Below are 14,684 nucleotides of genomic sequence, written 5' to 3'. Positions count from 1 at the left end.
TGAATATTTGCTTAATGAAAGCTACAACTCCCTTCAGCCCAGTGTCCCATACAGTTCTCCACTTAACTTCTCTTGTGAATGATTTGATTTCTCTCTAGAGAAACAGCGAGTTGGGCTCACCCCAAAAATAAATATATATATATATATATAGATTCAAGTAATTGAAATGACGTCTGTCAATTAGTTAAATCGCTCATCACCAAAGTAGTTACACCAACCTTTATATTTAAGCACACTAAGGTAATGGAGGAACCCTGGTTTTTGCAGCAGAACGTAAAAGCTGTCTTTCTATTTCTACCCAGATTTAAGGAGGATATGTGGAAGTCTACTTGTGCAATTTAATACAGGTTTCTATCAATCAGCAATAAAAATACAACATAAAAAGCACTGAAGACTGAAAATAAGTTAAGTAATGTGAATGTAAAATGGTTTATTTTACAACTATTTTTAAAACAAAATAAAACTGAGGTAAATATTTAATTTGCCATTTATGTGATTTCTCTTGTAAATGTTCCATTTGGTGATTCCATATTGTTCAGCAAGCAAACCTCACCAGTTCTAGAATTTAGGCTATAAAAATTTAATTTCAAACAAGTGGTTTTGGAATCCACTAATTTGATCCAGTTAATTTAAGACAAGTGGTATATTACAAGTGTATTCATCTTCATACAATAGACTACGAGAATATAAAATAAAGGAAAATGAATATTAACAAAGAAGCATATATAAAATTAAAAAGCATTTATATGGACAAACCTGATGGGGAGATAAACAGTATGAGGGTTTTAGAAAGGTTTATTATTCACTCTAATCATCCTGGTGGAACCAGCCTGATAGCTGCGTTCACCATTCCATTTAACTTACGTGCAGCGAAAGAGAATGCTAAACATAGCAACCAGGCTGGTTCCACCAGGCTACCAATCTATTGCATCAGTGTAGAATCTGTTCTGGGTATATCTCCATGGTCATGTAAATCTCTTTTAGGAGTAGTAGGGCTGTGTCTTCAGACTCCCTGCAAAAAGAAAAGGCACAAATAAATATGAATGACTACAGACGGAATTATTTGTCAAACAGAATACATCAACTTAAAATAGATCAGCTGTGTAGAGAAGACAAACAATCCAAGCCGCAGAGTGGGTTTCAGCCTCAGATTCAAAACTCTTAAGCAGTAGACTCAAAATCGGCATTAGTGGCTATTGAGAATAAAACATTATATGGCTAAATTTTTATCATACTGAAGCTACAAACAACCACATACAAGTATAACCTCGTGTGGAGTGCCCAAGAGGCAGAATGATATGAGTAGCTGATCCAGCCAAGACCCACATTAAAAGTATTCAACAGTGCACATTATTCACCATTTCCACCTTAATGTAAAAGTGCCAGAACCAATTTTCATACCAGTAGCACAGGTGACTCTGCAGGGCGAAAAGGTACTCGTTGAAGCTCTCGATGGGCTTCTCCTGTAGGACATAGTCGATGCGGCTCCCCCCGTTCAGCATTCCTATTTTCATCTGGGCCTCCTCTTCTCTCAGCAGCTCAGGACTCTCCACTATCCTGTGTTCTGCGACTAACCAAAGTTTTTACAAGTTAATATTTTTCCACCCCCATACAAATAAACCAAAATACCAATATTCCGTTACTTATTTAAATCACTGTGCCCTTATGCTCACCATCGCTGTGTGCATGCTTCTCCTCCTCCTCGATCTGATTGGCCACCATGGCGAGCTCGGCCGCCAGCTGGGCGTTGGAGGTGTGAGCTCGGGCAAAGTCGTTGAGGGTCTGCCAGGCACTCCTCAGGGAGCTGATGAAGCCGTGCTTCAGGTCCGAACCCATGCGGGACAGACTCTCCTTCAGCTCTGCCACACACAAACAATCCATCATGTAAACCCCTCACAGTCATTATCCTAAAACAAATTACACTTGGGAACCAATGGTTGACAATGGTAGGGTAAGAAATATAAAAAAATCTGAGGATAAAATAGCCAGTAGTTCCATACCAAGATGCAGCCTCTTCCTCCCTTTGTGATGTGGAATCAGAACAGGTTTCAAGTCCAAGTCTGGCAAGATCATGGGCTCTATCCTGTAAGCAACTGGGTCCAGCTAAAACAAACAGAAAGAGCAATCAGATATTTTAATATTTAGAACAAAAAAAAAACTATTTGATTACACCCTTGCATATGAATGAATGAATGTACAATATTTGCTACCCTGATCTACTTTAATGAAACACATTGGCATTAACCATGTCACAGCTCAATCAAATGTATTTATGAAGTCATTTTTATGTAAACAGTTGTCAAAGTGCTTTATAGCCGACAGTGACAATCCTATCACATACAGTATGTCATCTGCATGCACACCCATACTCCAGGAAAGATATGTCTGAGAAAGATTGGCTAACCGGATGGTAAATGTTGAAGAATCCCTTGCAGGTGGGTAGCTGGTAGTTTTCCTCGATCTTCTTCAGCCCTCGCACTGTGAGGAACATCCCTATGGGAGATCCCAGGGCAAAGAAATTCACCGGTTCAAAGTCCAGAGTGTGGTACACAACAGACACCTATGGAGCAGAACACCAACACCAGACAAGACAGTGCTTTTAGATAACTACACTGAATAAAAATATAAAACGGACATCCAACAATTTCAAAGATTCTACTGAGTAAGTTCATATAAGGAAATCAATAAATGTAAATAAATGAGTTAGGCACTAATCTATGGATTTTACATGACTAGGAATACAGATATGCATTTCCTGGTCACAGATACCTTAAAAATACGTAGGGGCGTGGATCAGAACACCAGTCAGTATCTGGTGTGACCACCATTTGCCTCATGCAGCGCAACATCTCCTTCGCATAGAGTTGATCAGGCTGTTGATTGTGACCCGTGCAATGTTGTCCCACTCCTCTTCAATGGCTGTGCGAAGTTGCAGGATATTGGCGGGAACTGGAACACGCCGTCGTACACGTTGATCCAGAGCATCCCAAACATGCTCAACGGGTGACATGTCTGGTGAGTATGCAGACCATGGAAGAACTGGGACATTTTCAGCTTCCAGGTTGCTGGATCGAATCCCCGAGCTGACAAGGTAAAAATCTGTCGTTCTGCCCCTGATCAAGGCAGTTAACCTACTGTTCCCTGGGTGCCGAAGACGTGGATGTCGATTAAGGCAGCCCCTTGCACTACTCTGATTCAGAGTTAAATGTGGAAGACATTTCAGTTGAAGGCATTAAGTTGTACAACTGACTAGGTACCCCCCCTTCCATTATCATGCTGAAACATGAAGTGGCACAACAATGGACTTAGGATTTCGTCATGGTATCGCTGTGCATTTAAATTGCCATTGACAAAATGCAACTGTGTTCGTAGCTTATGCCTGCCCATATCATAATCCCACCGCCACAATGTTGACATCAGCAAACCGCTCGTCCACATGACGTCCTCAGTTTCATCAGCAGTCCGGGTGGCTGGTCTCAGACAATCCTGCCGGTGAAGAAGCCGGATGCGGAGGTCCTGGACTGTTGTGGTTATACGTGGTCTGCGGTTGTGAGGCCGATTGGCTGTACTGCCAAATCCTCTAAAACAACGTTGGAGGCAGCTTATGGTAGAGAAATGAACATTAAATTATCTGGCAACAGCTCTGGTGGACATTCCTGCAGTTAGCATGACAATTGCACGCTCCCTCAATGTAATTATCATGCTGTTTAATCAGCTTATTGATATGACACATGGATCAGGTGGATGGATTATCTTGGCAAAGGAAAAACGCTCACTAACAGGGATGTAAAACAAATGTATGCACAAAATTTGAGAAAGTTCTATTTTTGTGGGTACGGAACATTTCTGGGATCTTTTATTTTAGCTCATGAAACACTTATGTTGCGTTCATATTTTTGTTCAGTGTACTTTAGATCCACACACACCACGTCATTTTTTCATGGCCAGGTATCCCTTGGGAAAGAGGTCTTCTGACCTCAATGGGACTTGCTGGATAAATAAGGGTTAAATAAAAAATGGAATGCTTTGAGGGAAAAAGATGTGTTCTAATGAAAATGTATGCTTATGCATAACATTACAGAAAGGCTGTAGATGAACATTAGGTCATGATTCTGATCAACGGTAAACTGCATTAGCTTTTGTTTAGGCGGTGTAACTGCGTTAGAGCTGTCAAATCGGTGAGCAGCTTCTCTTGTGGTCACTGTTACGAAACCACACCTGTTCTTATATCCCACCCGCGTTAGAAGTTCAGAACGAGAAAGTGTAGGCTATATAGAAATAATAACACTGACCATTAAAATTAAATGAAAGCGATTTATATTAGCCTAATCGAGGTGTAGATTACATTACACATTCCAGTGTTTGAACGTGTAACGCGGCTGCATGGGATTTCTACGAATGCGTCTTGGTGCATCCAATGGCAATACGTAACACCAGGAGCCACTTGAGGATTTGACAGCTCTAACGCAGTTACACCTTCGACACCGCTGATCTGATTGAATCCTTACAGAGGTTTAGGTTTACCTGTCCAGTGCCAACATCAAAGTAGTTGTAATCCACATGGACAGAGGAGTAAGTCCCGCCAACAGGAAGCTTCGTGGTGCCTGGCCCTGGGAGGGGCTCGGTTGATTGGGCGGGGACAACATCTTGACTGGCCACTTTCACTTCTGCTGCCTTCTTCTCTTGTGCGACCTGACAAAAGGAGTCCGAAGATTGCAGGCACATAAACACACGATTATGTTTAGTTGTCACTGTTTTAACCATCACTGGATCGTGTTCAGTAGGGCACACTGTAGCGAAACGTTTAGCAATAGTAAACAGAACTTTGTATTCTAAGTTCAGGTAGCATCTCCCCGTTTCAAAACATTTTCTTCCTATTGAACACAACACTGGTGTCTGAGCGAAAAAGACGACTAAATGATCACCTGCTTAATTGCTCTTTCTTTGACAAACTTGGCTATTTTCTTCCTTGGCCCCAATGGAATGCTCATCTCTTTCAGGTCCTCAACTGTGCACATAAGCTAACAGAATATAGGAGAGAGGAAATTAGATTGCAACCACTGACTCTATGATATGGTCTAGGGAGTCATTGCAATACAATTGAATCATTTAATTTCGGTTCCTGGGACATTTCACTCAAAAGTCAGTTATTTTCAGACCTCAAATATGGCTCTGTTCAGATAAGCCCATACCCATTTGTTTTGTAGATCCAGCTATATCCATATAGCTATATCCTTATAGCCACAATCAAAAATGAAAAGATAAGCATAGTAAATTATATTTTCCATTCATTTGAGGTAGGAATCATGATTGATTTAGGCATAAAGCTGGATCTACACAACCAATGGCGTGACTCACCTAGACTTTTGAGATCTGAAAACATCTGTCAAATGTTTTATTTTGGAGTGTAATGTCTCTTTAATAGTGTGATAAGTATTTAAAGTAAACATCAACAGCTGTATGGGTTCATGACAAGCAAGGAGGGTTCTTACGAAAGACTCAAGGTCAATCTTCTCCTGTTCTAAAGTGCTCTGGTACTCAGACAGGCCCAGATGTTCCAACGCAGAACAAAGATTGACAAACTCCTTCCCTTCCTCTTTAGGCTCCTCCTCTACAGCAGCTGGTGGAGTAGCAACAGCGGGGGAAGCCACCTGCTTTAAAGGAGAAGTGGGAAACTCCAGGTTATACTTCTATTGTTACACTCTCTGGTGTCACCTAAATAATGAAATAAACGATGTTTGGATAGTTATGGACCCACTACCTGTTTGATGTCTGCAGGGTGGGCCCCATTAGCAGTTGGCATGGTTTGCAAAGGTGAGCCATTCTTCTGGTTTGACAGCAAGTCGAAAAGTATGAGAGAACCTGCAAACAAACACGCAGAGACAGGTTTGTCCAAATCTTTCTCACATGACTAAGCTAAAAGTATGAACACTTGGGGATGCTTTCCCGGACCCAAATTAATGCTGCGTTTAGATGGTACGAGGCAGACGGCAAACCGGATGTCATTGTTTTCAATGAGAGCACAATGGTAAATGCCGTCAGCCGCCACGGTAGATAGGACTTGACGCCAGAGTTCAAATCTTTCAACTTTTGTCGTCTGCCGTAGTGTTGTTTTCTACCGGATGTTGATTTGCACTGATTGCTTACTGAAATCACCATAGCAATGCATACCATTGTGCTAGCTTGCTTTTGCCGTCACCCTCTTTCTTGTCCCACTATGTCGACCGGTATGACGGTTTTTGCGTCCCCCTAAACACAACATAAGCCTAGTCCTGGCCTAAAAAGCACAAAGGTTTTTAATCCAGGACTAAGCTTTATCTGGGTCTGGAAAAGTGGCCCTTGGTGTTTGTACCTAAACTATGTCCGGATACTGAAATGCCTCCTGTGAAGTCTGGGTTCCGCTGCAAGAACAGGGCATAGATCCTGTTAATCTCCAGGGCGACTGTGTCCATGATGGTCTGGCAGTAGGTGGGGCTGTTGTAGAACAGCACATCTAGGAGGGTCTCGTTAGTGAAGTGACGCAGACGACCTGTGCTGGGCAGGGTGATCTTCTTTATCCTCCTAAAAACAACAGTAGGAAATTGATTGAGTCAGAGAGATTAGCTGCGTCTGAAAACTTTACTAGACATCAAATCCTTGCTTCCTCAATTCCTCTCAAGGCACATTGGAGGAGAGGATCTAAGGTCCACCCTTGAACCTCTTCCTCCAATGAACTTTCAGAGAAATTGAGGAAATGAGGACAGAGGAAGCATTAGCAAGGTTTTGACAGCTAGTAACATTCTGTGACACAGCCATTTGTACAAGCTTGCCACTCAGGTCAGCACAGATGTTTTGTGTTACAATATCATTTCCCTATCCCACAAAGAACAGGCCCTAATCCCAAGTGTATGAACGTCCTCAAATTCCATTAGTGTCTCCTCACTTGTCCACCCCTGTGGCATCCCCGTGCAGGGCCGTGTGCCACTGAACAGGAAGGAACTCCACTCGGCTGATGACACGCTCCTCCTGCGCCTTCTTAAAGTGACTCTGCAGCAGCTTCAGCGACACACTCCGGAAGTCATCCACTGTGAACACAAGGAACACACGTTTGTAATACTCTATCTGGGGTAGTATGGCGTACTGAATGGATATTCAACACAATGACATTCAATAAACGGGCATAGTAAACAACAACATAACAGGAAGAACATACCATGACATATACCATTCAGGACATAAACAAGCACATCCATAATACAATATTATTATAGATCTGGGAAATATAGAGGCTTCTTGAGCTATATGGAGAAATCACACATACCACACTCCACCATGCTCCTGAACCTCAGGTCACAGACCGGACCGATGCCATGCACCATGAACACCAAGTGATCCACCTGAGGGAGCTCCCCATCTGGAACTTCGTCATGGTCATCATCGATGCCCCTCTTGACCACCCTGGGTCTGGTCTGTCCATCCTGTGTCGTACCCCACTCATCTGGCATGTCAGAGGGCTGGAATTGTACTATCACCTGTTGAAAGACATAAAAAGTCCTTTTCACAAACTAGAAATACAGTCATGACTGGGTCTGCAATCAAAGTCCACTCAAAACCATGATGTTAGTTTTCCTTACGGTCTTGATCAGTGTTCACAATTGGTAACTAACTGATACCTAATGGTGCTTGTTTTAATGAATTCCAAAGAACAAAACAAGTTATGAATAAGTTATTACTTTGTGATTACCATGTAATGTTTTAGTAAAAACACTTGGTAATTCTACACCGTAAAATGAAGGCCTACCAACATACCTTTGGATTGTGCATGACAATGGTTTCCCCTGATGGGAACTCCAGCCGACGGTGCCATTGATTGGTTGACACAGCTTTCTTATATTCTCCCTACATAGAGAAGACAGCCAATCAAACAAAGCTCAGACATAACATTCACCTATCAGTCCACTCTCAGGGCTAAAACCCAACACACCGCATGGTCAGCTGTATTATAATTTGGGTAACAGTGAGACAAAACCTGGGTATTGTTCATTAGGGCACACTGTAGTAAAACATAGCAAAACTTTTGCAATGGAAAACAAACAGGCGTTTTCAGAAGTACATCCCCTTTTACGACCATTTTCCTTCATTGCGTGGCCTAATGAACGTGACCCTGGTCAATACAAGGTTCTGGTTTTTTTTAACGAAGCGACAAACCTCTAGCTTCTCGCTGAACTCCTCTGAGTAGGGGATGAAGCGGCTGTCTGAGTCTCCCTTGTAGAACCAGGTGCAGCGCCGCACCTCTGTAGGTTCCTCCTCCCAGAATACAGCTGTTCGTATGCGGTCATAGAGCTGCACGTCGTAGCGCCCTCCGTCTGTGCACACAATCACGTTCTCAGGGTCCGGTTGCACTAGAGGAGAATGAAAAAATGTAGTCTTTACTCTTTGTCTGTTTCTCACAGATATTTGCTTTACGTACCAGAAAATGCAGTGCGACAGAAAAAGATTCACGACAAAAAGATAGACATGGCATATGCTTGACAACATACAATTTTATGAAAAACAAAACAAAATGACAACAGGTCTCTGTAAGTGTGCATAAATTAGGGTTATTAGGGCCTGTAACGGATAATGTTTCAAAACATTTTGAAATGTTGGCTGCACTGTTAACCAGACAGCTTTAACAAATTGCTAGACCTAAATAAACAAGAGAGCAATGCAAAGTCAACTTGGATAACTATAATATGAATGGCTCTAATGTAGTAGAAATCACATCCTTCATCTCACCTGAATTATAGATCTCCTCCAGCTGAATGGAGTCCAGGATACTGAAGGGAAGCCAGGCGCTCTTGGACTCCACTTGTTTGCAGAAGAACCAGTGAGGCTGAACAGCCTCGTACACGTTGTATTGCATCATTTGATTGGCTGGGACCAGTGCTCCAGCCGTGGCGGAGTGTTGGGCCATAGGGGGAGGCCCCTGAATCTGTGTGGGGGAGGGCTGAAGGGAGAGTAAAGACATATATATATTAGCCTGATTGTCAGGCAATAAATAGCAAGAGAAACCAGTGAATCTTAATACCCAATCAGAGTGGAATTGTTGTTTACCTTTGTGAATGTGGAGGGTGCCGACTGGAATGTTGAAGCTGGAGAGCCCACAGTGTAGGGATTTTGCTGCGGCGGTGGATGGAATAGTGACTGGACCTCTGGAGCTGGCATATAGGGTTTGGCTCTGCTGCTGAGGGGTGTGTGACGGTATGGATTATAACTCTGATCGGGGGCTTGTGGAGGGGGTGGGGTCACTGTGCTAGGGGGAGGAGTGTAGCTTCCCACCGGGTTCTGATGAACACCAGTGACAAATGGCTGTGGCACAGCAGGGTTGGAGTTGATTAGTGGGACAGGGGGTGTTGGGGCCATGCTGGCAACACTGGGAACAGAGGTTGGTCCCGATGTCGCGGAGGATACTGAGAGTGACGCTGGTGGTGGACATGCTGGCTGATGACCGATGGAGGCAAATGGGTCACTACTGTTCACGGGACTGGAGAAGTAGCTAAACGTGGATGGTGCTGGGGCATTTCCAAAGGCCTGGCCAAGAAAGCTGTCTTCTTCTCCGACATCTGCAGTATCATCTTGGAAAAACAACAGAAAATTTGAGCAACTGAGTTACTGCAGTAGATTTGGACAGTACATTCATTCTAAATGTGTGCAATGTCAACAATCCAATGTGAAACCACCCTTTGAGAAACTCAACTGACTAACTAACTACAGACAAACAAGGGTTCTGTTGATACGACAGTTCTGTTGACCTGACACTGCTGTAGCTAGCTGAGGAACGCTGAACTAAATTCTCTTACATCGAGGCGTTTTGATAACTGGCCTCACAATTTGTTAGCACCAACATTGAGTCACCATAACTCAATACTAATATATATATATATATATACATATACACACACAGCTCTGGAAAAAATTAAGAGAACACTGCAAAACTATCAGTTTCTCTGGTTTTACTATTTATAGGTATGTGTTTGGGGAAAATTAACATTTTTGTTTTATTCTATAAACTACTGACAACATTTCTCCCAAATTCCAAATAAAAATATTGTCATTTAGAGCATTTATTTGCAGAAGATGACAACTGGTCAAAATAACAAAAAAGATAGTGTTGTCAGACCTCGAAAAATGCAAAGAAAATAAGTTCATATTCATTTTTAAACAACACAATACTGATGTTTTAACTTAGGAAGAGTTCAGAAATCAATATTTGGTGGAATAACCCTGATTTTCAATCACAGCTTTCATGCGTCATGGCATGCTCTCCACCAGTCTTTTCCATTGATGTTGGGTGACTTTATGCCACTCCTGGTGCAAAAATCCAAGCAGCTCGGCTTTGTTTGATGGCTTGTAACCATCCATCTTCCTCTTGATCACATTCCAGAGGTTTTCAATGGGGTTCAGGTCTGGAGATTGGGCTGGCCATGACAGGGTCTTGATCTGGTGGTCCTCCATCCACACCTTGATTGACCTGGCTGTGTAGCATGGAGCATTGTCCTGCTGGAAAAACCAATCCTCAGAGTTGGGGAACGTTGTCAGAGCAGAAGGAAGCAAGATTTCTTCCAGGACAACCTTGTACGTGGGTTGATTCATGCGTCCTTCACAAAGACAAATCTGCCCGATTCCAGCCTTGCTGAAGCACCCCCACATCATCACCGATCCTCTACCAAATTTCACAGTGGGTGCGAGACCTGGAGAGGCCTACAAGCCACAGTGTCTCGCACCCACTGTGAAATTTGGTGGGTGATCGTTTACAAATGTTATTTTTTTTGTATGTTGGCTATTTAGAATTGTATAAGATTAGCCAAGTCAGTTGAATGAGAGAGAGAGAGAGACAACTGAAAACTGTACTGAAGAAAGACGCACCAGATAAACTACTAACTCATTTTAAATCTTCAAGGTTTCAGACTCCATTCTTCTCACCCTACCTATATCCAGGGCCCAAGGTTTAAGAGGGTTCACTACACCATGTGTGTTGTGGTTTTTCACTTTGAACTAAAGGGGTTTAAGAGGGTACTAGGTCTATGCTTTGCCATTGCAGAGCAAGTAGTCAACATTGCATTATGTGAGTACCATAAATTACTATGCTTTTGGTCACTTTACCTGAAAACCGGTGGGACACAGGCCCTCATCATACATTGTAAACAACTACCATGCTTACATGTTTTACTACATGCTGCTAATACAAAACCATGGTATTTTTTTTTCTTTGTACTACCATGGTTAATTTGTGTACCATGGTAGCTAGTACAAAAAAAACAAAACAAAAAATGGCATGATTTTTTTTAGCAGGTAAATACCATGGTATTTTCCTGCCATGGTAGTGACCCCCAAAAAATAGTCTTTGTACTACCATGGTACATTTTTGTAAGGGTCTTCACAGTCACCACTGTTCCATAAGGTGTATCTTTATATGTTTTTTTAAATCTGATTCTGCGACTTGCATGAGTTACTTGATGTGGAATAGAGTTTCATGTAGTACTGTGCGCCTCCCATTGTCTTTCTGGACTTGGGAACTGTGAAGAGACCACTGGTTGCATGTCTTGTGGGGTATGCATGAGTGTCTGAGCTGCGTGCTAGTAGTTTAAACAAACAGCTCGGTGCTCAGAGCTCCTGTAAATGTGTATATTATTTGTTGTTTTTTCATGCGCTCTTTTGTTTTTGATAACATTTTGTTTTATTGCATATATCTGCTGTTTTTGAGCCACGGCTCTGCAGATTGACTGACAGGTTAATCCTTTTGGCTTGGCTAGCCAGCTTTTGTTTGAAAAATGCATCTGGACACAGTACCATCTTTTTTTGTTTCACCTGATCTTTTGAGAACATAATTTGAGTAGTGGCATGAAGCGTGAGATGAATGGGAGATCGAGGAATACAGCGTTGCTGAGTGAGAGGACTTGTAGAGAGGACGACTGACTACTATTCTGAACTTTGTGTGGTGACCTTTCTGGCGCCTAGAGCTGCTGAGGCGTCACCCAAGTGGTGCTACACAGAGTAGAAGAGAAGTTCAGTGACTATAAGACTTAGGCTGGTTCCCAGACTTGCCCTCTACAAGATCATCAGCAGACTCCATCATCATCAACCATCCTCTGTCCAGCTCTCTCCGCCCAAATCAAAACAAGCTTTATTTCTACAGCACATTTCAGACATGGAATGCAATGCAATGCGCTTCACAGGAAAATAAAAAACAATGAACATTTACTACACAACAAACAGAGGATACAAAACTAAAGTATAACAATTAAAACTGAAATGACTAAAAAGCACCCTAAGGAAAGAAAGCTAAAAATGTGTGTTTTAAGATCTCTTAAATAAGTCCACAGTTTCAGCTCCCCTTAGGTTTTCCTGGTAGGCTATTCCAGATGCTGGGGGCATAGTACCTAAAGGCTGCCTCTCTATGCCTCAGTTCAAGCCATGAACAGACCATCTCCATCTTCAGAGGATGCAGCTTTCAAAGATTTGGCCACTACTGGTTGACCCGTCATGATATATTGCTTGTTTGTTTTTTTTTGCTCTTGAAGCGCTTTGAGATTCTACAAAAGAGTGCTATAGAAATGTAATAAATTATTATTATTCAACATGTCAATACGTTTCACAAATACATGTAGAGACGAAAACAATCTCTCCTTTGAGAGCCAAGCGTTCCTCAGCTATGCTGTAGCAATTGTTATTCTACTTATTTACCAAGCTTTAAAACAATTCCCAAAGAAATGTCCTGATATCTAATACATTGCAGAGAATTTATCCACAAGTTTAAAATGTGTAATGGGCTTGTGGACAGCTAGATCTCAAACTCTAGGCAGCATTCTGTATTCTACCAACAGTTCTCAGCCAGCTTCGCAGCCGACTACTGCCTCATGTGAACTACTACTTCTTCTATGAGGTTTAACGGCAGTTGGCATCCAATAAATATTGCATTACCGCCACCTACTAGACTGGAGTACAACTCCCTTGTACTTTGTTTTTATTTTTTCAAGCAAATACCCTACCATCTACTACACTAATTTATTTTTTATAATAATACAAAATAACCACTATCACATCTATTTAGTCCTACCTCAGGTCAACAACCTGAAAGGCTGGAACACCACCACTTAACACACCCTGTAAGTCTTCTGATGTCCAGTCTCACACACCCAAATACCTCTCTGCAGCTGCCACCACAACCTCACTTTTCGACAACTTAGGTCTCTGCAGTACAGTTGATAACCATTGCTGTAAATGCAAAAAAAATCCAATCTTACTGAAACATATCACTTGTTGGCCTATCCCTCTGTAGCGGTACATATCTACTACTCACACCACTCCTCTCAAAAATCAGCGAGAAAGAATCCTTAAAATAATACACACTTACTGTACCAGTTTTGCACAGATCAATACAACGAAACTTACGCGTCACCAGGGTTAAAGTTACACACAGGTGTTCAGAACATGCTAGATAGCTAATTAGCACAGGTGGTCTCCTCTTTTTCCGTAAACAAGCTTTGTAACATGGAGATATGGCCGTGTGGGAACACTAACCCTAACCCTATCAAGGTGTGTATCAATTTACCCTTATTTTAAAAATATATGTATGGCTTATTTGAAAGATAAGGTTCCAAAACTGTACCACCAGCCATGCATGTTCAGACTGAGCGTCGGGGACCTTAAACCATTCCTGCAAAAGACGCCTTTGTCCAATGACTCTTACGTGCAATGTAACTGAGAGTCACACATGATCAAGGGCTAGTTGACAACTAACTAACTAACTAGTAGTTAGTTGACTAGCTAGCTGTCATGTTAGTCATTGAATTCCTAGGGGCCCTGTTGTGCCTGGCTTAGCGTTATCTTACCTCCTGATAACACCGCTGGACCACTGGCCTGGCTGACAGGTATGACAGGTAAATTAAAGTTGAACTCCGGTGCCGCAGAAAACAGTAAATTTGCGCTGGAATTCGGCACATTATTGGTTTTCCTATCAGCCATTTTCACCCCAAATTACACGTAGCAAAGCTTATTTTACTGCCGGAGCAGCATCATTTCACAACCCGGATGTCAGACGTAGTTCTCAGTGCTGGCGTTTGCACAAATTCACTGATCTGTTATACAAGTCATAAACTCAAGCCAAAAACAGTACAACTACGTGGTCAAGCGTTCTTCGTTGCGTAGGTGCAGACTCTCCGCAAGTTCTTTGCTGTCTTGATGGACCGGGTACGGGAATAAATATATGAGTAAGATTCAGTGCTGCCATCTACTGCTGTGGCTGAGATACTGTAATTTATTTAAAAAAAGGTTAGCACAATGTTTCTGATTGACTTTACTCTCTAGTCGACAGTCAACATTATTAACAGAATACTTATTTAAAATGCAATAATATTAAATATATTCTCGAAAATATCCCAAAAATGGTCTAATATCTCGTGACGCAGTTTTCCCGCCACTGTGAACCAGTGAGGTATAACCCGGGCCAGGAGAGAGCGAGTCGAGTGATAAAGTTATTGAGGAATAATTATTTATATTTTCTGTACTTTGTTTCATCAGCCCTCTAAAGGATTTACTGGTAAACAATGCCTTCATCCCATGATTGTATAAACAACCCCTTGAGCGTTGTCAAAGGGATGTTTGGTAAGCAAACAAATGCTGTGGAGGTGGTGCTAACAAGAATATGTTGGTTCGGGAATTTA

The 14,684-nt window shown here is 42.1% G+C and overlaps 1 protein-coding gene across 2 annotated transcripts; it reads right to left on the bottom strand.

Annotated features, from left to right (window-relative positions):
* Window positions 1-401: 401 nt before the first annotated feature.
* Window positions 402-14,190, bottom strand: LOC106604541 (SEC23-interacting protein). 2 transcript variants are annotated; one of them, XM_014199282.3, is made up of 17 exons: window positions 13,854-14,190; window positions 9,076-9,596; window positions 8,758-8,968; window positions 8,188-8,381; window positions 7,789-7,878; window positions 7,301-7,511; window positions 6,923-7,064; window positions 6,353-6,561; window positions 5,762-5,862; window positions 5,493-5,654; window positions 4,926-5,021; window positions 4,525-4,692; window positions 2,405-2,560; window positions 2,001-2,103; window positions 1,674-1,859; window positions 1,402-1,570; window positions 402-1,012 (listed from the first exon to the last, which is right to left on the bottom strand). In XM_014199282.3, exons 1-17 carry the CDS (start codon window positions 13,984-13,986, stop codon window positions 931-933), a joined length of 2,934 nt encoding a protein of 977 aa, XP_014054757.3. In that variant the 5' UTR covers window positions 13,987-14,190; the 3' UTR covers window positions 402-930. The 2 variants fall into 2 exon arrangements, with proteins under 2 accessions (XP_014054757.3, XP_014054768.3); XM_014199293.3 differs by having other exon boundaries at window positions 5,493-5,651.
* Window positions 14,191-14,684: the final 494 nt, after the last annotated feature.

The sequence above is a fragment of the Salmo salar genome, chromosome 01 (genome assembly GCF_965601325.2).
Source record: "Salmo salar chromosome 01, fSalSal1, whole genome shotgun sequence".
NCBI classification, from domain to species: Eukaryota; Metazoa; Chordata; class Actinopteri; order Salmoniformes; family Salmonidae; genus Salmo; species Salmo salar.
The sequence above is the reverse complement of the archived record's forward strand: the minus strand, read 5'-3'. Positions and strand labels throughout refer to the sequence as shown.

What these genes read in the sequence shown, in the direction of transcription:
- LOC106604541 (XM_014199282.3), bottom strand. Translation starts at nt 13,986, where the DNA reads ATGGCTGATAGGAAAACCAATAATGTGCCGAATTCCAGCGCAAATTTA. An exon ending in AAGAAAGAGCAATTAAGCAG is followed by an intron (nt 4,693 to 4,925) that starts GTGATCATTTAG and finishes TCCTTTTGTCAG; the next exon opens with GTCGCACAAGAGAAGAAGGC. An exon ending in TTGATGTTGGCACTGGACAG is followed by an intron (nt 2,561 to 4,524) that starts GTAAACCTAAAC and finishes TCTGCTCCATAG; the next exon opens with GTGTCTGTTGTGTACCACAC.